At 37.7% G+C, this 26,431-nt stretch overlaps 2 protein-coding genes across 2 annotated transcripts in view; both read left to right on the forward strand.

Moving 5' to 3' along the window:
* The window catches only part of CPB1 (carboxypeptidase B1), a 34,827-nt gene extending 19,542 nt beyond the window's left edge, over positions 1 to 15,285 (forward strand). Inside the window, exons 9-11 of the mRNA XM_041734555.1 lie at positions 389 to 591; positions 12,864 to 12,948; positions 14,969 to 15,285. Coding sequence (XP_041590489.1) covers positions 389 to 591; positions 12,864 to 12,948; positions 14,969 to 15,156 — 476 coding nt within the window. The 3' untranslated portion in view covers positions 15,157 to 15,285. The remainder of the gene's footprint in view (positions 1 to 388; positions 592 to 12,863; positions 12,949 to 14,968) is intronic.
* A 5,355-nt stretch (positions 15,286 to 20,640) lies between these two features.
* CPA3 (carboxypeptidase A3) overlaps positions 20,641 to 26,431 on the forward strand; it is a 29,266-nt gene continuing 23,475 nt past the window's right edge. Inside the window, exons 1-3 of the mRNA XM_041734308.1 lie at positions 20,641 to 20,709; positions 20,813 to 20,888; positions 23,240 to 23,364. Coding sequence (XP_041590242.1) covers positions 20,642 to 20,709; positions 20,813 to 20,888; positions 23,240 to 23,364 — 269 coding nt within the window. The 5' untranslated portion in view covers position 20,641. The remainder of the gene's footprint in view (positions 20,710 to 20,812; positions 20,889 to 23,239; positions 23,365 to 26,431) is intronic.

A 26,431-nucleotide genomic window follows, 5' to 3' on the forward strand; every position in this document is an offset into this window, starting at 1 on the left:
GTCGTTTAAAAATTATTTAAATGAAATTGTGATATAATTCCAATTTTGTGACTCAACTCTCCGAAAATGATTACAGTAATAAGGAAATTTCTCATGGATATTAGCTTGTCTCCTACTTATAATTTTCTTCTATATTATTGATCTCATTGTATATTACTACACAAGAACACACTGATGATTTTACATGCAACTTTTATCCTATTAGCTTTTAACTAACATACCAACCTAATCTTGTGACTAAATGCATGCATGCTTTATAATATATGCCACATTATCATAAGGACTCCTGTAAAAACAGCTTATTTTTAACTTTCTAATTTGAAAGTTTGAAACATGCCTTGTGATAACTTTAGTAGGTGACCATCCTATTAACAACATGTTTTTCTAGAAATTGGAGCTTCTCGGAGCCCCTGTGATGAAACTTACTGTGGACCTGCTGCAGAGTCTGAAAAAGAGACCAAGGCCCTGGCTAATTTCATCCGCAGCAACCTCTCTTCCATTAAAGCATATCTGACAATCCACTCATACTCTCAAATGATGCTCTACCCTTACTCCTATGATTATAAACTCACAGAGAACAATGCTGAGTTGGTAAGTAGTTGTGGTAGTAAATATGGTATTTCACTGTTAAGATTTTTAAAATCCTATTCCTGAGAAAAAAAATTTTAAGAACAATTTCTAAAGGTTCCATGATTCATTTAATAGCAGAAGCAAAAATCTTACTACAGATTTACAAGGAATCCAGAACTGGCTAGATAAATTAGCTAAAAGAGATAGGCTTTTGATACAGGAAACTGTTCCCAACATGTTAAGCCAGTTTAGGCACTAATCTTCAAAATGGGAATAGGTACACTTATTCCTGCTTTTACCACAATACTAACTCACATGCTGATTTCAGATGCATCTGGGATAATCAACAAAGTTGCTTCATCACACACAATCAGAAAGTCAATTTTGTCAAGTTGTCTTGAACTGGATTTGACATAGGCGGAGCATGGCAGATGTCATTAGGAATTTGGCACATTTGGTTGATACTGTGTTAAGCGATGAGATCCTAAAATTGCTTAGTTCGCTGCTGATCAGGAGAGACAAAGAAGTAAACAATCAATGAACAAATGATATGAATGAGTCCTTACTAAATATGGAAAATAATGCAAAAAAATTTTAAGTATCCATGATTCAAAAAACTAGCAATCTTGTTAGAGAATCATGATATAACCACATGAAAAGTTAAGTAATACAAGAGTTTTATAGCAATCACATTAACAAAAATCACATATCAATGCATAATTTTTTTTAAATCAGCAGGTTTGAACCCTTCAAACAATTTTTTTTCTAATTTATGAAACATCTGGCTACCAGAAGTTGGGATTAGTGATCTAAAAGAACAAGTGTAAGATTTAAAGCATTTGAGTTATGCCAAAAAAAAGTGTTGCACTTAGACAATGACATAGATATTTGGCTTACCTAAATGCATAAATTTGAAGACCCAGTAACTTTAATAACTGGAAATGGTTGTTTTGTACTTTCAGTCTTTCAGAGACCAAATAAAACATGTAATGCTATAAATATTTTGTTAAGAGCAAAATGGAAAAATAACTCAGCTTCTTAGAAAATTGATAGCTAATAGTTGGCCACGTCCTTTTCATTAAAAAAAAAAAAAATGCTATTTTTCAAAAAGCTTCACATTTTCTCTCTCCAGAGCCAAAAAAACAAAGGAAAACATCATTAGTTGGAACCTTTAACTATTTCAGTTTTCCAATTATGCTCCATCTGTTAAGTGTTCCCAGTGGGTGCGCAAAGTCCTGTTATCCCAGAGATGGGTGTGGTCAGCTCCTCATTTCAATCCCAGATTTAAGTCCCAGAGGAGGGAAGGTGGAGCTATGTTGTTTGCTTTATTCATGTGAATGTGTTTAAATTGTACCACATCAGAAAAGAAAAAGACAAAGCCATAATAACTAAGCACCAATGAGTTAAGAAGTAAAATATTAAAACTAAAATTATAAACCACATTAAGTGTAACAATAATATATCCAAATTGCTTAATATAACTAGTATCAAACATAAATTCTACAACAAGTGCTAACAGAAAAACTTAGAGTGTTCTCTGAAAATGAGCTGCCTTACAAAATTTCAATACCTTTTCTTATTTGAGGAATAAGTTAATTCTAATTAACAAAGAAGTAGAATAAACAATTATATCACAATAAAATATTCATAATCTATTCTCAACAAAAGCACAAACCATAGAAAAATCTATCTTGGATGTTTAATTTTGTATTCACAAAACTAATAAATTCAAAAAGTACATGCTACTCTTTATCGTTTCCAAGCAAAATAAAATAGGTGGCTAGACTGCAAAATTTAATTGCACGTATATCACACTAATTGATTTAAAAGTTACTTCAATTTCCAAAAATAAAAAATAAATAAAATAAAATAAGAGTTACTTTAATTTCCAACAATTTTTTTCTATGATTAAGATTTTGCCTAGCATCTTAAAAGAAATATTTAAACCCCACTAGTAATATCTAAGGTGAATGTTAATCTGATTAGTTGATTCACTGGGAATCTGAATTTAGTTCAGCACCCCAAAGCAACTTAAATCTTTTGAATAACTAGAGATGCTTGCCATATTTTTCTTATTTTGCATAATTCCAGTTCACTTCCTTCCTAAGCACATTTTGCAAGAACAACTCATAACCGTAGTGTTTAATGAGCGTGTGTGTGTATATATATATATGTATATATATATATAGCCAAAAGAGAATAAGTCTCTCATAAAGAAAAATATTATCTTTTTCATGGTTTTTATTTTTAATGAAGATATCAAGAAAAACAAAGTAAAAGACTTTATCTAGGCACAATAAATGTTCCATCCAAATCTAGTGCTTCTGTATGAATTCTCAGCTAGAAATATGTGACCCGGCTATAGAAAACTAACAGTAGGAAAAGACTAATAAGATGCATTCTTAGTATATCACATTATGGATAACTCAGAATTTCTTAAAGTAATGCAAAGTGGGCTTTATCTTATCCAGAATTCCGTGCATAGATACAGATGTGATTCTTACTTATCTTTACACTTACAAAAATTTTCAGCTTATATTTGTAGCAAAAAAAAAAATGCTTCAAAAAAATGCTTCAAGGAGAATATGACTCTAAATTGAAGGAAATTATTCTGTACTTATATTAACATTGTCAGCCCAAAGTTAGGACATATATAGCAATATTTAATATCTGAGTCATGATAAAAATGTATGTGGCTTCATTTATGAAAAATCTTACATGTACATCATCTAACATTATTCATATCATAAGACAATCTTCAGAGGGAAGAAAGGCAGAGAGAAAAATGCAAAAGACCAATGAAGCAAAAGAAGTAATAAAGATTACAAAGAAAGCTACCAAAAAATATATCTGCAGCAGATCAGTAAAAAGTATGAAGAATTGTAAAAATACCTTACATATATAATGCTTTTCAGTTTGCTATCTGCTTTTATATTATTTATACTATATTATTTAAAGAATGAATACAAAGTTTCCAATGGCTTCATACACCTTCCAGCTCCTCAGTGTTGACTTCTTCAATATGGAGGTATCACTATCTTCAAAGGAAGTTGTAAGGCCCACATAAAGAATATACGTACATTTTCAAAATTCTGAAGGATAATGAAATATTGAATTGTATGACCTCATTATTGCCAGAGTAAATAAAAACTAGGAGACTTAATTGAAAAGGCTCCTCAATCTATCCATATCTTTGCATTTATTTATTGAGCATGGAAGGAGCTCCAAATCCTTGGTCTACGTTCCCCCCAAAAAGGTGTATGTAGCACTTTTAATAATTATAATTATTACCATAATGTTATTTCTAAGTCCAAAAGCAGGAAATGCAGAATAATAACTGGCCAACCTAATATTTTAAACCATTCCTCAGAATGACCAAATTAGAAGCTGATATGCACTACACACTACACCACAGTGCTGATTCAGGGCATACATCTCACACCACATTTCTACATAAGCAGCACAAAATTTTACAGCTAGAAATCCTGGAATTTCTTTGGTTCCGCTTTCTCACTTCCCAGGTGAAACAATGAAGGTTTGGCTAAGCCAACACCAGTAGTACAGGCACTGTTGGGCCCAGAGCTATTGGATCCTGAAGAATTTCCTAGACTGCCCCAATGTCCAGATACCCATATACACTTGTGTGACCGTGTTCTATATTGGTAGCCATTTTGCAGAACATTCATCAAATGGTCTTTCATCACACAAATACCTTATTATCTCTGTCCCTGGACATTGCTAAGGATTTCCAGTGGTCAGCTGAAATGCCTAACTTCTCAGGACTCCATCTTTATGATTCTGGCCCTATACTTTCATGAGCAAATATTCATTAACCAGGAGAAAGATGACAGTCCTTCTGAAAAATTCTTAAACTTTACCAAAAGATATGAAACTGCTTCTAAAGTCTAACACCTTCCAGGCAACTGGTACCTCACTATCTCTTAATTAAAATTTGAGTTAATGAGCCACCAAGATAGAAATCCACTGCTCCACCCAAGCATGTGAGCATAAAGCAAGACATGATTAGAGACAAACATAAAAATCAGAGGGAAGAAATGTTGTGATTAGAAGGTGGATAATTGCAGGGCCATGTGCACACCCAATCACAGCTGTCCCCATGTCCCTGCCTAATAACAATAATAGCAAGGCCATAGTCACGCTGTCAAGCAGGCTACCAGCAGCTTAGGAGACAGGACCTGCAGCACAAAATATCCATTTCAGGTACTTTTTTCAGAATTTTTCAATTTCACTTATAATAATCTAAAATAAAATGCAGAATTTATTTAATTAGAGAAACCAGTTGTTGCTTTATCACTATACTTTTTAAGTGACTTCTTCGCCTGTTAAAATTCTCCTACAGGGGCCTGGTCAGTACACAGCTCATCAGACAATTACCAAAAATTTCACTGAGTACCTATTAAGTGCTCAGCATAAACCACGGTCTTTGCTACTAAGAATGCAGGACCTTACTGAAATGGTAAAACTCAGATACCGGAAACCATACAAGAGAAGTACAAAATTGGGAGTTTCAAACTAAGCACAGTAGTAGGAATTTAGGGCAGGAAAATAAATGGTAATATGTAATGAAGCTATTTGGTGAAGGTTATAGAAAGGAGAAACCATTTCTTCTGCGCCCTGAAGGATGGGCAGGATTTGGGCAATAGAGAACAGAAGAGTACACTTTAGGCAGGGAAAAGAGCCAACAAATGTGCAACAAGAGGGTTGAAAAATGGGTATGGAAAGAGAAGGATCAGCCTGTTTTCTAGTGTTCTTGTAAAAGAGTGGAAGTGAAGTAATGAGATTATGGAGAGACTTAAAATGTCACACTGAGTCCTGTGTTGTAGCAGGCCCCGGAGCCAGTAACCTGGTAAATAGGATTGGCAGGTCAAATACCAGACTCCCAGTTAGATTTCAATTTCAGATAAAGAACAAGTAATTTTTAGTATAAATATCTTCTAAATATTGAAGACTTATACTGAAAAAGTATTCACTCTTTATCTGAAATTTAAATTTAACTGAGTATGCTGTGTTTTTTGCTAAGTCTGGCAATCCTGCTAGTAAAGTGTATTTAGCAGAGATGACCTAATAGCAGTGGTTAAGAGGCACTTGTACTATCATCAGCGAAGAAGATAGGCATTCAGAGCACCTTCAAAACCAGTTGTCTTCCTTTTTAATTCTTTTTCTAAAACACACTCATGTTTACCATAATTATGTCTTTTATCTGATTTATTTTTTTAATTAATTTTTATTGGTGTTCAATTTACCAACATACAGAAAAATACCCAGTGCTCATCCCGTCAAGTGTCCGCCTCAGTGCCCGTCACTCATTCCCCTCCAACACCCGCCCTCCTCCCCTTCCACCACCCCTAGTTCGTTTCCCCGAGTTAGGAGTCTTTATGTTCTGTCTCCCTTCCTGATATTTCCCAACATTTCTTTTCCCTTCCTTTATATTCCCTTTCACTATTATTCATATTCCCCAAATGAATGAGAACATACACTGTTTGTCCTTCTCCGATTGACTTATTTCACTCAGCATAATACCCTCCAGTTCCATCCACGTTGAAGCAAATGGTGGGTATTTGTCGTTTCTAATGGCTGAGGAATATTCCATTGTATACATAAACCACATCTTCTTTATCCATTCATCTTTCGATGGACACCGAGGCTCCTTCCACAGTTTGGCTATTGTGGCCATTGCTGCTAGAAACATCAGGGTGCAGGTGTCCCGGCGTTTCATTGCATCTGAATCTTTGGGGTAAATCCCCAACAGTGCAATTGCTGGGTCGTAGGGCAGGTCTATTTTTAACTCTTTGAGGAGCCTCCACACAGTTTTCCAGAGTGGCTGCACCAGTTCACATTCCCACCGACAGTGTAAGAGGGTTCCCTTTTCTCCGCATCCTCTCCAACATTTGTGGTTTCCTGCCTTGTTAATTTTCCCCATTCTCACTGGTGTGAGGTGGGATCTCATTGTGGTTTTGATTTGTATTTCCCTGATGGCAAGTGATGCAGAGCATTTTCTCATGTGCATGTTGGCCATGTCCATGTCTTCCTCTGTGAGATTTCTCTTCATGTCTTTCGCCCATTTCATGATTGGATTGTTTGTTTCTTTGGTGTTGAGTTTAATAAGTTCTTTATAGATCTTGGAAACTAGCCCTTTATCTGATATGTCATTTGCAAATATCTTCTCCCATTCTGTAGGTTGTCTTTTAGTTTTGTTGACTGTATCCTATCTGATTTCTTTTAAACCAATTTTGCCCCCTCCCCAGCCCCTTCCCTACCTCCAACATTTGGCAATGTTGGAGAGACATTTTTGGTTGTCGTAACTGTGGGAGCACCACAGGCATCTAGTGGGTAGAGGCCAGAAGATGCTGATAAACATTCTACAATGCACAGGAGAGCCCCCACAACAAAGAATTATCCAGCCCACGTGTCAAGAGTGCCAAGGTTGAGAAACCCTGCTTTAAGCTTAGATAAGAACAGAGTCACATTCCTGGCTAAAGGCCCCTGGCTTTCACCCTCCTCATAAATACTTTACAGTGTTCTATGAATCTGAAAGTGCAAGAGATCTAGTACATTCCCATCATACAGCATTTATTTTTTAATAATTTATTTGGAAGAAGTATCACCTCCACACACATGCACACACAAAAATTCTCTAGACTTTGCAACTTCGGCTGACTCACGTTTCACATTTTCCCTGAATTTTAAAGAGCTTAAGAACATGCATGCAGACCAGCCAAAGAAAAAAATTGCTTTACATCAGTGAAAGCATTCCCACACTCCCCAGAGGCTCTGCCAAGATGGGCAGGCTCTGCTCTCCCAAGCCAAGCCTCTCCCCTAACTCCTTGCCTTTCTCTAATCTCAGGCTTTGCAACCAGAGCTTGTGCTTGTTTATCCTCCTGTTTTTCTCAGAAACGTATTTGTTTTTTCCAAATCCCAAAGGCTTTCTCCTCAGTGCCTGCTTGTAGGCCTTGCGGGCTTCTCCTCTTGCATCAAAATTATAAAAGTTAAATTCCTCATTGGTCCCTTGGTGTAAGTTACCCATTATCACAGAACAGAAGGAAGAAAACTGCAGTTAAAGATCATTTTGATGCTTCCATTATCACATGTATTCACCCAGAGGAATAATTAAACTCAGAACTTCAAGTTAGAAACAAAGTTCTGGAGAAAATTTCCTTCGAATTGGCTTATAACCCATAGTCAGTTTGGAATTTTTGTTTTCTTGTACTGTAATAATGGACCAGTGGAAGATTAGAAGAGGCGGCCTCCCACCTCCCATGACACTGGCTTGCAACGAGGACCATGAGCACAGCCATGAGGCAGGGGTTTCCTGATCACATGTTACCTGGGAAGGCAGGTCAGCGGAAAAGAACACCCTCACCGTATTCATCTTACCAGCCCCCTGGAGCTCAGAGCCTGGGAAACATTACACTAGTTGGTCTTTTGTCTCTTGGGCTTTGAGTTAGATGTGACATTTTAGACTCTCTCTGTCTTTTGCTCTATGACCAAGGCCTCTTTTTAAGAAAACAGGTGACAAAAGAGAACATGCATAAGACATGGTAGGAAACTCATATCTAAGGATTAATAAAGGCTGGCCATGTTTGGCCTTGACTGAAAGCAAAGTTTTCTCTGAGGCTGATTTATATTTAGCTTCCTTCTGTTCTTTACAATTGGTAAAACCAGCTCCAGCAACACTTCTTTTGAAGTATTCGAAGGCCACAAGGAGAAGTGAAAAAGAGCACAGGATTTAAAGCAAGAAGAACCTAGCTCAAGTCAGCCACTTATGGGGCTGCATGCCCTTGGGAAAGTTCTTTTATCCTCTCTGAGTTTCAGTTCTTTTATCCGTAAAATGGGGATAAAAATATCTAGCCCTTATCAAGAGCTCTTTGTAAAGTCTAAGGTTTTATGTAAATGTTAGTTCTTATTTTGAACCCATTGAGCAAGGATGTAAGATGTCCCTCAAATGACAGGTTGTATAGAAAGTGTCTTTAATTGGAGTTTCAAGATGTGGATAACGCTTTCTGATGTGCTATTGCTTCTGCGGGTCTTTCGTCAGCTGTCTTAGTCCCTTTTTACAGAAATGTACAAGGGGAAGGAGTTACCACTCTAACATTTTAGCAAATGCAGGAATTATCTCTCTTTTACCATTCCTGCCTGGGGTCAGTCACCCAGCTTGGTTGGAACGTTCCCACTGAGCGTGCTGCCCCACGTGGCATTCCATTCTGCGAGAAAATTCTATGCCGATGAAATGTGGACAGATAGTGTTGGAAAGATAAATGAGTAACATTTGTGAAACTATTTGAACTCTTCAAAAGAAAAGACCCACACTGATTCCAGGGAGTTTTGTTAAGATCATTGGAATTTAAAATATGATATTTTGGTCAATTAATGTCTGATCTGATTTTTTTTTTTTTTTGGTCTCTTGACCTCAGAGGGGCAGAGAGAAAGGGTCCACAGACTTCATTAAAAAAAAAAAAAAAAAAAAAAAAAAAAAAAAAAAAAAAAAAACCTTAATGGAAATAAGCAAAATGCACAGCAGAAGTCATTGTGTAAATGTGGCAACCCAACAACCATCACTACATGGTATCACCACCCTCCCTAAAACATCCCCAATCTCCACTCATATTCATCACAGCCTTTGCAGCACTCAGTATCAAGAACACCCACCCAAATCAGGCCATCTATAATGCCTCAGTCCTAGGATAAGACTCTATCAACCAACCATGTGCTAGATGCTATACAATCTGTTGAGAATACAAAACAAATAGCCAAGAGTCCCTTCCCACAATGAACTCGCCTGGGAGGCAAATAGATGCCAAAACAACTGATTATAGAACAGGATGACAGGAACTCTGACGGTGATGTTAGCCTCCACAGAGGAGGGGGAATCAATGCTCCATAAGAGAGTTAGGGGCAGCTTCAAAAAAGAAAGTGACACTAAAACTGAATCTAGAAGAACAACAGTAAATCTCCAAATGAACAAAGATGAGAAGATTCCAACAAACGGAGAAGGACACTCAAAGTGAGGGAGGTAAGAGGCAGGAACAGGTGTATAAGGAAGAAGTTCGGGGAAACCTAGCTCAAACGGAACACAGAATACACAGCCCATAATGCAGACTGAAAGAGATGGAAGGGGCTAGATCATGCTCTTTATGCCCGGAAAGGAAGCTGCACTTCAACTGAAGGTGAGAAAGCCACTGAAAGATGTGGTGATGAGATGACACTCAGAAGATGGGTGATGAGGTAGGCAGCAAGACGACAGAGCAACTGAGGACAAGGAGAGCAAAGGCTGACACAAACTAAATGTTCCTGCAGGTGCACCAGTGACAGGAACATATTAACATCCTTTGTAAACTAAGATCAATCTTATATATTATGGTCAGCACCAAAGGCATAACAATTGCTTCCAGAAGATGCCTATGAAGTATCAGAAAGCACTTGGTTATCAGTCTGAGGAAAGGCAAACTGAACATTTTTGTGTGGCCCTAATGGTAGTTATGACTAAAATGATAAGTTGATATGTCAAAAGAGATAACAGATCACAAGTAGGCCCCTTTCAGTTTTGTCAGATAACCCCTATATTACGTTACACCACTGAACATACTGAGACGTGAAGGTCAACAGACACACAGGAGTTTAATAGATAACGATGATGATCTTCTTGTCTTCAATCTTCTCTAGTCTTCATAACTGTTTGGAACTAATCCTGAAGAATCATACTTCTTTTTTTTACAGCTTTATTAAGATATAGTTGTCATATAACATTGTGTAAGTTTAAAGGGTATAATGTAATGATCTGAAATGTTCACTACATTAGTTAACACAACCTTTACCTCACATAACTACCATTTTGTTGTTGTTGCTGTTATGTTGTTCTGTTACGGTGATAGCATTAAAGCTCTACTCTCATGGCAACCTTCAAGTACACAGCACGGTACTGCTGACCATAGTCATAATGCTGTACCTTAGATCCCCAGAACTTAGTAGAATTGTATTTCTAACTAGAAGTAATAATTCAAGGCTTCAAGGGGAAGGGGAGGAACCAGAACAGATGAAAAGCCTCAGAATGGTAAAGCAGGAAAGGAATAAGAGTTCTTTATAATCAGAGTTTCTGCCTTACAGAAAAATAACTACAGATGTCCTGAGATGAATGGCAAGTTAAAGAAATTATGGAATAGTAAAAAAAAAAATGTACTATTTACTTACTAAAAAAATGAGTACCTCACCATATTTCACACAGGATGGTTTTGAATATATTCTAGACATTCTGCAATTATTAACTTATTATTTTCATTTCAATCTGCAACAGACCCTATACTAAAAGGTGGAGAGAAGACCTAGCTCTAGTGCATTGGTCAGAATAAGATTAAAAAATAGGAACTATACATTTAGATCACAACAGTAAAGATTTAGTGCAGTAAGAGAAAGCAGATATTAATTTACCAGATGGGGGAAAAAGGGGAAGTAAAACCCTAACATTTTCAAGTTACTGTTCCAAAACTCTGAGAATAATAAATTAGTTCCAAGAAACTGATTACACCATTTCAGTGGACCAGACCAGAAAATCATGACTTATATTTTAAAATTCGTTTTAAATTTTCTAATTTACCACTTGGATGGGGAAGCATTAACAATTTGGGAGCTGAAACTTTGGAGTTTTATAGATATGCCCTTGTCAATTTGACATAAGATACTACTAAACTGATTTTGATATTAAAACAAGGACTAAAGGAAGCTGCTACTTTGTAAAACGAGGAGTATTTTGATTCATCACCAACCTCATAGCTTTCCAAGCATATGTACAAGACATAATCATGATGCCAAAGTATGAAATATAGCTAGTTTCATAACCAGAATGAATTATGGCTAATTCTCCTGTAGTAAACAATCAGATTTTCAAATCTGTATTCCCAAGATAGTCAAGTCAGGCCCTACTTTTCAAGTGATTCATTTAAATATGCAGTATATGTCAGTGGGTGTTAGAAAGTCTGCAGCACAGGGGGGATGGAGGTACAGAGCTGTTGTCCCTGAAGAGTTGGGGGACAGGGGTACAGAAAAGCAATGGATCTTTTGAGAAAATGAAGCTGCTTCTTAAAGAAAAAATACACATAAGATAATATTTGCCTTTTTTTTTTTTAATTCTGTAAATCGAGTGTTTTTCATTTTGAAATAGCATAGATGTTGTCTAATTCTTCAGTGTAAAATCTTCCAAGCTAAAACCACCCTCATCCCTGGAACTGCCAATTCCCAAATATCCCCATGCTGGCAGTAACCACAGTATTGAGTATCCAATCATTCATATGTGTAGCTTTTAATACTCCTCCCCCATTTCATATAATCCTATCTTATCCTGGCTTTATAACCTGCCACATTTCCAGGTAGTTTTTGTTTTGTTTTGTTTTGTTTTGTTTTGTTTTGTTTTGTTTTGTTGGGGGGGTTATTTTGCATGTATTTGATTTTTCTTTACCTGTATTAGGTTGACAACCTCTTTGTACAACCACAGAGACCTCTTTGTCTCCTGCTTTTCTCTTACAAGCTCCAGAGACAATATGGATTTGCCAAACTAATTCTTAGACATAACCTAATTCTTAATACACAGTGACATTTTACTATATCAATGAATGTGATATCTGGGACAGTTATAGATTGCTATAGCCTCATTTCTTGAGCCTGAACTAAGGTTTAAAAAAAAAAAAAAGTTTAACAAACCTAAGTAAGAATATTTGGGGGAAAAAAAGACACACTAAGTTCTATGCAAATAAAAAAGAAAAGAAAGTAAAAGATTGTCCTCTGACTAAAATAGAAGTTATTGCTATGACCCACACTTTACTCCAATGATTATTTAAAATGAATGTGAAGACCTAATTCTCAAATAAGAGGGTAAGAAGAGTGGTGATTATCCTCAGAGTTCCAACAAATAGTTCCTGGACAACCATTAAGTGGTAAGCCTTGGTGTAGACCCTAAAGAATGAGATAAAAGACAGAAAAAGTCCCTGATAACTCAGAGGCCAGCCCATGGTGTTGCCACAATCTGACACATTCTGTGTGCTACAGAGGGAAGCTCAGAGCGAGTGCCTGGAGAGGGCATTAGGGAAGACCTGTTTTCACAACACTCACTTGGATCACATGACTAGGTTAGCTAGAAAAATTGGAATGGGCACTGAGCAGGTATAAAACTGACCCAAAGTGTGTCTTATACCTCTTCGATGTCTTAAAAATAACGTACAGATGTTTGTTTGTTGTCAGCATGTGCTTTTATTTATTTAACTCACGAACTACTGGTTCTTTTGCAGAATGCCCTGGCTAAAGCTACTGTAAAAGAACTTGCCACCCTGCATGGCACCAAGTACACATATGGCCCGGGAGCTACAACAATCTGTGAGTGTTGGCTTCAGAATGGTGCAAAGAGACCACATGCCTAAAAAGGCGACAAATGGTGCCCAGAGCCTTTCCGTTCAGATCATTTAAAGCATGTGGCTTTTGCCTGACAGTGAATTTTTTATACGGCATGTATCAGTTTTCTGTTCAGAAAAAATATCCCTTTCAACCCAAGAAACACGTGCTCTCGGTAAACATCCATTGAGCATCCACTACTATGTGCCAGGTCCTCACTAGGTGCTAGGGAAGAAGGGGAGGAAGAATGGAGAGAAGGCAAGAGAAAAGGAGAAAGGGAAGGAGGGGAACCAGCACAGTCTTCAAAGAATACACACTAGGGCAGCAGGAAAACTAACTATAAGAAGTGTTAGATGTTATAACAGGATACACAAGGAAAGAACACACTCCAGCACCAACCAGCCCATCCCACAGTATCAGGGATGACTGCCCAGGATAATGACACAGAAGCCTTACCTGAAGGACAACTACCGAGGAAAGGCATAAGAAGGCATGTCTTCCTGACTAAACAGACTGCAGGTGCCAGGGCTAATTCAGGCTTAGGTCACTTTCCAGGGGTAGATGTCAACCCCTTTGACCAGTGACTCGGTGTGTTCAAGCAAGTGGCAAGAGACACATAGCAAGAGAGTTAGGTAGGGGCTAGACCTCAAAGTTCAGATTTCACTTAGATGCTACAGAGTTTAAATTTACTGGGAAGACACATCCTGAAGGCCCTCTTTTAAATTTCTACTTACATTTTCCTTTGCCTTTGCATGATTTCTTTTTGCCCCAGATCTCAAAGGACTAGAAATACAAGGGAAAAGGCCCAATCCTGTCATTACAGAGCCTCCCATGCAGTTGGAGAGGCTCGAATCCTGGGTTTTGTTTTTATTTTTGTTTTTTAAGTTTTATATAGAATACAGTTTTTCTATATCCCGGTCCTTTTTTCAACCTGTTCTTAATCATATGGGAATATACTGTTTTCCTAAGGGGGTTCTAGCAGAAGTAGCCCACCTATTCATATACTGGGAACTCCTTATATGTTTTATTCTGACTAGTTCAGTGAAGATTCTTTTTTTATTACACTGTGAGCCGTTGGAGGGCAGAAGTCACGTCTTTCCTCTATTCTGGCATCTACAGAGTAGAGCCAATGGCCTGCTGCTCAGTGAGGGCTGTACAACTGTTGACTGAATCACAGGTGAAAGAATGAATGAATGAATGAATGAATGAACGAACGAACGAACGAATGAACTAGTGACTGAATAGATACAAAATCCACAAGGCAGTGACATCGTAACTGTTACTGAATGGAGAACTAAACAAATGCCTAACCTATGCCAGACCATCTGCTAGGCCCAGAGGAAACACAAAGACATAGCCCTGACCTCAAGGGGTTCCAATTTCATCACTCAGCACTGTTTCAGTGGGGTTTGGAGTTCTCTCCTATCACCAGTCATCATGTAGCTTTCTCTATTTTCCTAGAAAACAAACATTCTCTTCCCAGAAATTATACATCTTTTGCAAACAAATTATATATGATATTGCGTACCACAGCATACAAGCACAGTGAGAAGCTTATATTATAAATTACATACTTCCTGGGGTATTAAATACAACATTCCCACTAATTAGGCTTAGAGGTAAGACTGGACTGATTTTTTTTAAGACTTTATTTATTTATCCATGAGACACAGCAAGAGAGAGGCAGAGACAGGCAGAGGGAGAAGCAGGCTCCCTGCGGGGAGCCCAATGCGGGACTCGATCCCAGACCCTGGGGATCACGCCCTGAGCCGAAGGCAGATGCTCAACCACTGAGCCACCCAGGTGTCCCTGGACTGATTTTTTTAAAACAGCCCCCATATCTTTTATAATCCAGTTTTCTACAAAATTGGCCTACTGAAAATATTTTGCCCAGTAAAACAGTTGTAATTATAAAAGATCGCTAGCTTTTGTTTTTGTTTTTAATTTCCTTCCTGGATTTAAAGTTTTTTGGTTTGTTTGTTTTCTTGCTGTTTGCACCTTTCAGATCCTGCTGCTGGGGGCTCTGATGACTGGGCTTATGATCAAGGAATCAAATATTCCTTTACCTTTGAACTCCGGGACAAAGGCAGATACGGCTTTGCCCTCCCCGAATCCCAGATTCGGCCAACCTGTGAGGAGACACTGCTGGCCATCAAGCACCTTGCCAGATACGTCCTGCAACATCTGTACTAGTAGAGAATGCTGACAACCTTATTTCAAAGTGTTCACTCTCTTTTCTATCCTAAAATCTTATTTTTGTCTGCTTGGATATTTTCCAGATCCCAGTCTTTTTATAAGCTTCTACTCTGTTAAACTACTTGGATCTTTTAATACTGATCATAATAAAAATGAATCATTATAATTAGAGACCTGACAAATTGTCTACTTCTTTGGGAAAGAAAAAAAAAGTTGCAAACCAATGACTAGGCAAGCCATACACAGTTAATGATGTGGATCAGCTCTACTGGAGATAGAGTCTTCGGGGTGTTTGCCAATACTAGCAGAGTGCAGAGATGTACAGGTTGTAATGGGGGCTCATGAGGAAGAAGACAAGTAAGGGGAAATTCAGGAAAATATAGCATAGGTAAAAACACCCCATCTTGCTTTAGCTTTCATCTCAGCTCATTTATTTTATGAACTAGGTACTACATAGCAAACACTTTGCTAAGTAATTAGGGACAGAGCAATGAAAAAAAAAGACAGTTCTGCCTTCAATGGACATTTGGGAAGACAGACATGAAAAAAGTAATTTTGCTTTTTCACTAATTATTTAATCATTCATCATTTAATTTATATTAAGCAAGTAAGTTCTAGACAAATGACATAAAAAGGCCACATACGAGGTCCACCTCCCTGATGGAGAGATGGCTGTCTTCCAGGGAGTGCTGGAACCTGAAGAATAAGTCACAATTAGCTCAGGAGTGCCCCTTCCAAGCCTTGTAACTATGCAGAACCAGTAGGAAGAAAGCCAGAGAGCAAAGAACCTAGAGAGTTGAGGGCAAATGGGCTGGTACAGGGGCTGAGGAGGGAGGGAGGGACTACCAGGCAGAGCTTAGGGCCTAAGGATTTGGAAAATTGGTCTAAGAACAATGGGAAGCCGTGGAAATGACTTCAGTTGCAAAAGAGGTGATCAGAGTTTTTAAACTCTGTTTAAAGGTATGGAAAGCATACCATACCATACCATACCATACCATACCACACCAGAAACGTATGGAAAGCAGACTGGAGGTAAAACAAGAGAGTGTCAGGAGGGTGTTACAAGGAGATTGTTACAGGAGGGTGTTACAAAGCAGATTGGAGATAAAAGAGAAGGGTGTTAGGCCTTAAACAAAAAAGGCAAATATTACCCCATGACTTGAAGTGTCCCAGAACTAAAACCAAACATGCTAATGTCAGAGAGTATTATGCAGTTTGAAATTTAAAATATAATAATAGGTATTTAGTTACAATTTGGGGGCATCTCTTAATTTAAAATCTACTACTCAATTTACTTCAAAATACAAGATCATTGTTTTCTATGTGGATCCAAGGAAAATAAGATTCCATATCTAGCAAAACATGTTAAAATATCTATGATAGTGTCCTATTCAAAAGAAGAATACTTTGAAGTCACAATGGTTTGGAAGTTGTCAAGCCAAAGAATGATTAATTGCACTAATTGTCCACTAGATGGTAGCAGTGCAGCTGCTACAATTTGTCAAGCAATCTTCAAAATAATTTAGTAATACATCATTTAAATAGACACGTAGGTGAAAAAAAAAAGAAATTTCCATGAATTCTCAAGCAGTACTGATGGTAATAAAAAAAACAGATGTAATTTAGCTAGATTATCTTTTCCCATTTTATTTAAATTATATCCATGTTGGGAATTGGAAAGCTAACTCAACCAGAGTTACCTAAGTGAAGTCATCTTGCTGGACATATATTATTCAATCCATAGATAGTTCCACACGACACTCCCATACTCCATCCCATCACTGACCTCTAATTAATAAATGCTATGTGTGACCCAAAGTTCAGGGGTCATGTGTGTAAACCATAAAGAACCCTTTAAAGTCTCTAAATTGAGTGCTTTAAATTAGAAATCAGGAATATTCAAAAATTCCAAGGAATTTTTAAGAAAAATAGTGACTAGGAAAGTAAATATGCAAATATTCTCATTTAAAATCCCATATTTCCAAGATGTCTTGCATCAGAAACATTTTTGCTATATCTTTGGCCGACTAAAAGTCAACAGCTAGCTGGCTAGGAGTGTCACTTGCCTGAGCTAAACTGAGGGGAAAAAAAAGAGAGAGAGAGACGTCTGCCTTAGTCCTTCCCAGTGCAATAGTAACATATGACCTCTTGCCAGGCAGACCAGGGATTGCCAAGGGTTCCTGCTCAGCCTTGCCCACCCAGGGGCCTCTGACTGTAGGGGAATCTCTCTTCCCCCCTCCTTCAAATTATTCCCTCACTGAGATTCCAGGACATGCTCTGTGCCCTTCCTCAGTCCCAAGCTCTGATTGCTCCAAAGCAGTAATTAACCAACAGCACAGAAATGGCTCCCTGAATCTTTTCTATCTCAAACGGTATTGCTACAACATAGCAAGACTGGTTTTTCCAGTGTGGAATATGGGAGATCTCCATATCCAGAATAATATCCCATGGATTCACTTGCTTTTGCCAGCTAACCTATATGAATTGCTCAAAAAATTTTCAGGCACAGGAAAAAAAAACAGAAGGAAACATGACAGCAAATGAGGTTATTTGGGGGCCAACTGGGGTCTTAATGATCTTCTTAGGTCATCTCATTTGAGCAGACAGTCACTCCCCCTCTGGCCAGGTCTGACATTGCCTGAGCCACACACCCACATCTTTGTCCAGAAATGCCATATTTCCTTCAACTAATGAAGACAAGTTTCCTGCAGCATTTTGCTGGGCAGCTTCATTTCAATGTTAAGCCAATATCCACAATTAAAGGCAACAAAGTTTTATTTCAACATATCCTTTATGAGATGTCTAAAGGTATTCCAGTTTATTGGATTTGATTTGAAGATGGAGAATTATTTGAAAGATTCTAGTAAAATCACAAGAGAATCTTCACTTTCATTTTCTAGGATATCTCTTTTACAGTGATAATTTTTTTAAATATGCATAAAAGTATAGGTTAAAAAATAAAGCAATATTTTAAACTGTGGCTACACATACACTACTATAAAACTCCTAGGAATTCAAAGATGCAGAAAGACGGAAAATATTGTTGTGTGAGATATTCAACTTTAAATATCTTTTTAAAGAGATTAATTTGCCCTATGAAACATCACACCACCTTACAAAGTCAATCCTAAAAAGATATGTTGTCCAACAACTATTCATCTATTCTGTACATATGCCAAGATTTTTATAATTTTTGATGCAATAATATAAGATTGTCCAGAACTATGCCTGCCAAGAAATCCCACCTGTTCTGAGAAAAAGCCCCAGAATACTCTTGAAATCCATCTACTGTATCTGTTCTTCAGATGCTAAATAAATTGGGGAGGAGTGAAAAGTCTTAAAAGTATCACATGTCAATGTCCTATTCCAGAAACAGAGAACTGAAATACATAACAGATTTTAAGAGGTCCAAGATTACTTATAATCAGAGTCTTATCCTGAGAGATACCAGGATCCTTCATACATTTACCTAGATCCCCAAATAAAACAGAAGTGTCCTTCCTATTTGACCTGAAAAACAGACATACAAGTCTTCTCCACAATTTTAACTAGTCACACAGAAAGAGACTTTAAGAAAAACATAGAAGAATGCTAGAATTAAGGGTGATGTCTATTTTTTCTTTCAAATTTTCTGTATTTTGCTAAATTATTTTTAGTAGATATTGCTTGAAGAATCCGAAAATAAAACTCCAAAAAGAAAAGCTGTAACATAGAAAATGTTTCCTGAAATAGTCCACATTAAACCAAATACAGAAAGATATTTCACCCCTAAGGGACACAGCCACCACTTTAATCTACCACATGATATATGTTGATATTCCAGTTGACAATGGCCAACTTTAAGTCTGTTTATAGAACCTGGCAGTTTTATCAAGTGCTTAGAAGACACGAGCATATTTTTTAGCACCTACTATCCACCAAGTCTTTCACATATGCTATCTGGTTTAGCCCTCACAGCACTTGCCTCACAGCACAGTCCAATTTGCATCTCCATTTTACAGATGAGGAAACCAAGGCCCAGAATGACTAAGCAGCCTGCTCAGGGTGAAGGAGCCACTCCGAGGTTACATGTGTCTAATTGCAATGTCAAGCTCTTTTACTCTGCACCCCCACCAAATATATCCTTAGAAGCAATGGAGCAAACATTTATTTTGGGAGTTTCTAGTGCTGATAAGCTTGTCCAATGTCAGGAACATGAAGGCATTTGTAAAACCCTCCTCTCCCTTACGTATAGGGTTGGAGCAAGGGGAGCCTCCTGGAGGGTATGTCCTAGTGCACATCTAACAAAGGGAGAGGAATGAAGCTGCTCTATGGGTAACACGGGCATCTCCCAAACCATAATATTTTGCTAATAAAAATATATAACCATGACTCTGAGAAGTTTCCTATAGAATGATCTATATACATTTTTCAACGTGAAGTAGTCATTTTTAAGAGGAAATTCTAGGGGCGCCTGGGTGGCTCAGTGTGTTAAGTGTCTGCCTTTGGCTCAGGTCGTGATCCCAGGGTCCTGGGATTGAACCCTTCCTTGGGCTTCCTCCTCAGGGGGGAGTCTGCTTCTCCCTCTCCTCTGCTCCTCCCCCTGCTTGTGCTCTCTTATTCACTGTCTCTCAAATAAATAAATAAATAAATAAATAAATAAATAAATAAAATCTCTTTAAAAATTTTAAAAAGGAAATTCTACTTAAAATGGCCTATAAATGGCTTTCATCAACTTGACTTTCTGAAGGCATTTATTGAACCCTGTATCCAAACCCTGAAGAAAGCAGCCAATGAACAAACACTTGAGCAACCATATTATTGTGCCTTCTAGGAGTCCTCAAGTTGCTTTAGGAATAAGGGTCTCTGAGACAGAGGAAGAGAAGGGGAAAGGAGTGGGGATGTGATTACTTTAGCTCTTCCTGTAACATTTACTTCTTTACAGAGAGGTACAGAGAAAATATGGCAAAAGTATAAAAGCTAGACAGTGAACAAATCAGTATTTTTGAGATTATAGTATTTTTAGTATATTCAAAATATTTTGTGATTTAACAAGTTACCAATGTAGCTTCAAAAACATATTTTATGTCATTAAAGACCACCCACCAAGATTCTGTAGGTGAGTACAAATTTAAAGTGATTTCTTCCATCATTCAATTCAGCACGTGGAAAAGCTGTATTTTAGAACAAAGAACTGGGTTTAAATCTCAATTCTGTGAACATCCTAGCTCTGCTACTTTGGACAAGTTATTTCCTAAAAAATGAATTTGCCTGCCCTCTGTAAAATGGGTATTCCCAACTGCGTAAGGGTAGCATGACATTGCATCTGCCACAAAAGGGACTTTAGTGTTGGTATTGCCATCTTACCCCTCCCTCCCCAACTAGAAAACACAAAGAGAAAAACATTTCATCCACCAGAACCCTAAGAGGAAATCAGCTGCTCTTCCAGATAAGAGCTGAGGCATAAAACTGGCAGAGGGTCTTGGGCAGGCAAAGAAGAACCATGTGGTTCATCCTGCCTGTGGGTCTGATCGCTACCACCCTTGCAATTGCTCCTGTCCGCTTTGACAGGTAAATCTCACTGTCCCGCGTTCCAGTCTCTATATAAGGAGAGAATGAAGGAAGGAAGGAATGCTTTACAGTTCACATGTTTCATCTTTCTACATTCTTAAAGGGAGAAGGTATTCCGCGTGAAGCCCCAGGATGAAAAACAAGCAAATATCATAAAGGACTTGGCCCAAACCAACCAGGTAAAGCATTTAGAGGGTTATTTTATCTTTTCTTTCCATGCTCTAAAAGCTGCCTCTTTTGTATTTTATTTTTAATGCACACAGAGCTTCCAAAGACAAAGATGGGGGGAGCGGCTGGAGCTACTTGGAGAATTCAGCCAGTTACCACTATCGTGCTTTCCTCGTTTTTACTTTTGTCCCCAAATTGCCACTCCTGTTTTCCTTCCCAAAAGCTTTGCAAAACAACAGCTTTTTCTAGGTGAAATTGTGAAAGAAGGAGGAGGTGTTCTTGGTATCTTTCTGGGAGCCTCTCCCCCTCCCTGCTAGCGCCTTGCCTGCTTCACTCTCCTCTCTCCCACCCTGATCTCCACCAGTGGCATAGTTTCTCTTAAAATTATGATAACATCAAGGTGCTCGTTAAATGGTAACATCAAAGTAATGTTTTATAGTATCATGATGCGACCATTCCCAAGAGTAGGTCCATTTTAAAAGGAAACTCTTCGAGTTTGATCATTCTTTTAAAATTCAATGAACTAACAATCATTTTATCATTTATTCAGCTGTTCCCATACACAAGGCACACTGTGCCAGCTACCTTATACCTGTCATTTCAAACTCTCAAACCGATTTTCAGTGTCAGTGGTATAACTGAACCCACTTAACACAAAAGAACCGAAGTTCAAAGACAGTAAATTAAATGACCAAGATGACACACAGCAGACTTAAATCCAGTACTAAATCTGCGATTTAGTACCACCACCACCACCACCACCACCACCACCACATCAAACTAATAAAAAGTTCAGGTGTTCTAATTTCTCAAATGTTTTTCAAATCCATACTTTCCTCTTCATTTCCTTGCCACTGCCAAATTTATGTCTGTCCTACATTTTACCAGGACTATTTCAATGCCCCTTATCCGGGGTTCAGGTTATAGTCCTGCCTCATCGGCACTACAGCCTGACTGCTCTAAAACTGAATGATTATACTCTTCCATTTGAAGGTTTCTAGTGAGAGGCAGCCTAGTATGGAAAGAGCATGATCTTCAAAGTTTCATATACTAGCTCTACACTTGTTCTGTGGCCTTAGACAAGTTACTTGACCTCTCTGGATCTCAGTTTCCTCCTCTGTAAAGTGAGGATAATAATCATAACTACTTCCTAAGGTTGTTATAAGACTAAGTAAGCTAATAATTGGGTGATGCTCAGAAGGGCGCCTGCTCATAATTAAGCATGGCAGAAGCATTTTCTGTTGGTATTGGTGTGACATTTGAAGTCCTTCATGATCTGCCAAACTGCCAGTCTTTCCAGTCTCCTGCTCCTCCACCCTCTTTCTCACTGTTAAAGCTCCATGAACACCAAAAATGCCTTTAAAACACACTACATCTCTCATATGTCCAGTTTATGCTGTGGCTTTCTGATCAAAATAAATCAATACATATTGGTTGATTCCTAGCACCTCATATTAGCATATAACAGACAGCCCTAGAGGTAGAGTGGGATTCAACTACAAAATACCCAGGTGGACTTAGACATGTCTACAAGCCTGGAATTCTGGGTGGGAATTGAGCATTTCCTTCACATTTCCCAGGTTGGGGAACTGTACTTCATTTGGTTTCACAATTGAATATGATTTCGAAGAACAACAAGAATTGGAATTTTCTAAAAGTTATTTTAACCTGAATGCTATCCTTTTGGGCGCATTCACCAAATTTCTGAAATTCTCAGCTAGAGGAAGAAAAAGAGAAGGGAATCAGCAGCCGTTAAATGCCTGCAGGTCCCAGAGCTCATATTTATTTCACAGTATTTACAACATTCCCAATGGAGTCCTCCTAATCCTAGATTTTAGAGAAAAGGACTGAAACTCAAGGAGTTTTAGTATTGCCCAAGGACATACTGCCAGAAAAATGACAAGGCTGGAGATTATTATGCCTTTTGTTGGACACAAACCTTCCAGGAATTCCAGACTTCACAGGGACAACTGGTTTTGAGGCCTGATGCAGGGGCAGGGTGGGGGGAGCCATATTTTTAATCTATATTCGCAATTAGAGACAGATTCTACGTAAATGAATTGTGAAACAACCCAAATCAACCCCAAAGATGGTAGAAGGAGACAGATGAATTAAAACTACCCTTTTTTTGCACTTATAGACATTACCTATGTCCTAAAAAAGTGATCAGTACAAATGATCTCTCCCACTCCCTAATATTCGACAGTATATTTGTACACTCATAAGCCTATTAAGAAAAGGATCCATACCTTGGCCACATTGAACCCCAAATTCCTTTTGTAGTGTATGACACATATGTTTCTTAGAAAATATGTGTTGCATGAGCAAATAACTGTGACTAACATTGAATTCATCTTCACAGCTTGACTTCTGGTATCCAGATGCCACCCACCACGTAACTGCTAATATGACGATAGATTTCCGAGTTAGTGAAAAGGAATCCCAGTCCATCCAGTCTGCCTTGGATCAAAATAATATGCACTATGAGTAAGTCCTATGAAATATTCCAAAATTCAAATTCAGTGTTTGGGGTATCTTAAAATTAAGAAGGAAGTACTATTTTTTAATTGGACCAAAAAAATAAAGTTCTATGAGATAAAAATTTACAATTACTTCCAAACAGACTATTAAGGCCTGCTTACAAGAGGTGATGAGATCACTCAGCTATTCAACTTCCATCTTTTTTTGTTCTGATCTTCAAGAAGGACAATTACCTATGTCTGCCCTCTCCTCTCAAAAATCAGCTCCAAAAATAAAAAATTAGTAAGGACATTGTGCACTTGCGCAGGCATGGATGGTTTAGCCATACTCCTCGCCTCTGACAGGTAATCAACACTGAGCTCAGGCACTACTAGCGACTACCAGCACCGCCTTCTTGAGAATTTGAATTCTCTTGCTACATTAAAGGAGACCCAAAAAAACTGTGCTCATCTTTGAGTCATAGATGTGGGAAATAAGATATATATATATAAATAATTCTTTATGAAAGAAATTCTTCTCCAGAGAAAACAAAAGCAATGCAATAAGAGTAAAACTTAAATCTAACAGGAGAGAATTCTCAAATGGCCAAAGATGCAGAAATGAGTCATTGTGGTCCCATAGAGAAATAAGGGAAAATTAGAACTCACTGAAAACCAAACATGAGCCATGCACAGTCTGGACCATAGGCAGTGAATAAGGGAGCCCAGTGATAAATATCACAAATCTACACATAACATAGAAAACAAAATGTGTTTGATGTACTCAGGGGTCCTGTTTTAACTCCACCAGCCCTTGTCATCCCAGTAATTCCCTTTACTGAGACACTCACCATTTAAAACACTGCTAAGCGCTAGCTCTTTCTTTTTGACTTGCTGTTTCGTGCCTCTGCTACCCAACATAGAGCTATATAAATCCTTCTACTCTGGCTGAAACATATCAGGTCAATATCGCAGGACAGGATTTACTCCTGCTTATCCTGACTTGATTATGTTTTATTGCTAAAATACTCTTAATAAATATAAACTCTATTGAAATCAAGGAAAGAGAAATAAATCTAAGGCAAGTAAAAAAATTCTTATTCATGGCTTAATCACTTATTTGTGGTTGTTGCTGATGACTGTCTTTGTTTTTGCTGTTGTTTCAAGAGGGTTATAAAGCAAATGTAGAAATTAATAATTGAGGAGCACATATTCAAAATTAATTTATATCAGCATTTAATCCTTTCTAGTTAATATGTCAATATGTGCTTTCCTGTATTCTTATAAGTTGCACCATTGAAATTAGAAAGACACTTTATAAATGGACCTCCAAGGTCTCAGAAATTAGTAATGCATTAGAGACTCTCTACTTACACTAAGGTTCAGATGGTCTTGATTTTTCATCTAAAAAAAATCACCACCAACACCACTCCATATACTCCCTGGTACCTGTGCCTCTTGATTCACTTCACAGTTAGTCTTCTTAAATATGTGCCTTGATTATCATACTCTTTATTTTACTTCATTAGTGTAGACCTGACCCAATTTCCTCTGATCAACTAATTCTTACAAAGTATCCAGTCTAAGCTAAAATAAATTTCAACTGGTCAATTTTGTTTAATTTGATTTGAACAGCAACAGAAGAATAAAGTATTAGGTTTTCCTTAATATCCTGGTAATGTAGACAAAAAGCTAGTTGCTTGACATGAGTGTGGACAATGGAATAAATCACTGATTTATTTAGTAGCTGAGTATTAATTTATTAATTTAATTTTTTAGTAATTTAACTTTCTAAAATTTAAAAAAGTCACACACAGATACTTTAAACTAATAGTGGTTTATATGCACCTCTACCTCCTCTTTGGACCTCTAGGTCTCTCTTAGGCTGAAACAATTCTGACTCAGAGGTGTAAATCCAGATCCTCACAAATATCATGTGTTTTTCACTTTGTTTTTATGCCAAAATACTTCCTTGCTATCTACATCAAAAATCAAAGGGTTTTTTTTTTAGATTTTTAAAATTCATTTATTTTTTGGGGGGGTGAAAGAGAGAGAGAGAGTATGAGCAGGGAGGAAGGGTACAGGGAGAAGAGACTCTGCACTGAGCAAGGAGCCCAGTGCAGGATGCAGGACTCAATCCCAGGACCCTGGGATCATGACCTGAACCAAAGGCAGAAACTTAACCAACTAAGCCACCCAGGCACCCAAGAACCAAAGTGTTAAAACTACCAATAAAAATTAGTTTTATCTAATTAAGACATGATTTCTAGAAATTGGTCCAAATTAGCCACAGTTGTGGGAAAGCCACATAATTAGATAGTTACCTTCCTCAGAAATATAAATATGTAAAGTGATCTGTGCAGACAAGGACTATTTAAATCTTGTCTCCAAGTACTAATTATATAGATAATTTTATTTGCATATTAATTATATGTGTTACTTGGTGTCAGTCAATAACAGAACAGTGTTCTAAGAACAGAAACATCTGGTGGACCCAGGCACCAGTCTGAATAAAACCACATTTAGAGGCTGGTTTGACACAATGATTTACTTAGACACCCTTCATTAGACAGTGCATATAAACCACTATTTAGTTTAAAGTATGTGTGTTTGACTTTTTTTAATTTTTAGAAAATTAAATTACTAAGACAGATTTGATTTTAAAGTAGCATATTTGCTCCGTTTTTATTTACACTTTTACAAAATCATAAAAGACTAAGTCTGAAAAACAAATAATACCTACATACCAACAAACCTGAACAGCCTAGTGAATAAATGTCCTAAGAGGGGCACTTGGAAGGCTCAGTGGTTGAGCGTCTAGCTTCGGCTCAGGTAGCAATCCTGGGGTCCGGGGATCAAGTCCCACATCGGCCTCTCCACAGAGAGCCTGCTTCTTCTGCCTATGTTTCTGCTTCTCTCTCTATGTGTCTCTCATGAATAAATAAAATAAAATCTTAAAAAAAAACAACAGCACATTTATTGGACTGAGTCTACAGGAGAAGAAACCATATTTAGATTCAGCAGTTAAAAACTCTAGTGTTTTTACTAGTTTTTTGTATTTTAGATATTTGTATTTGATACATTTTAGATTATCT

This window comes from Vulpes lagopus, chromosome 19 (assembly GCF_018345385.1).
Source record: "Vulpes lagopus strain Blue_001 chromosome 19, ASM1834538v1, whole genome shotgun sequence".
In the NCBI taxonomy this organism is placed as follows: Eukaryota; Metazoa; Chordata; class Mammalia; order Carnivora; family Canidae; genus Vulpes; species Vulpes lagopus.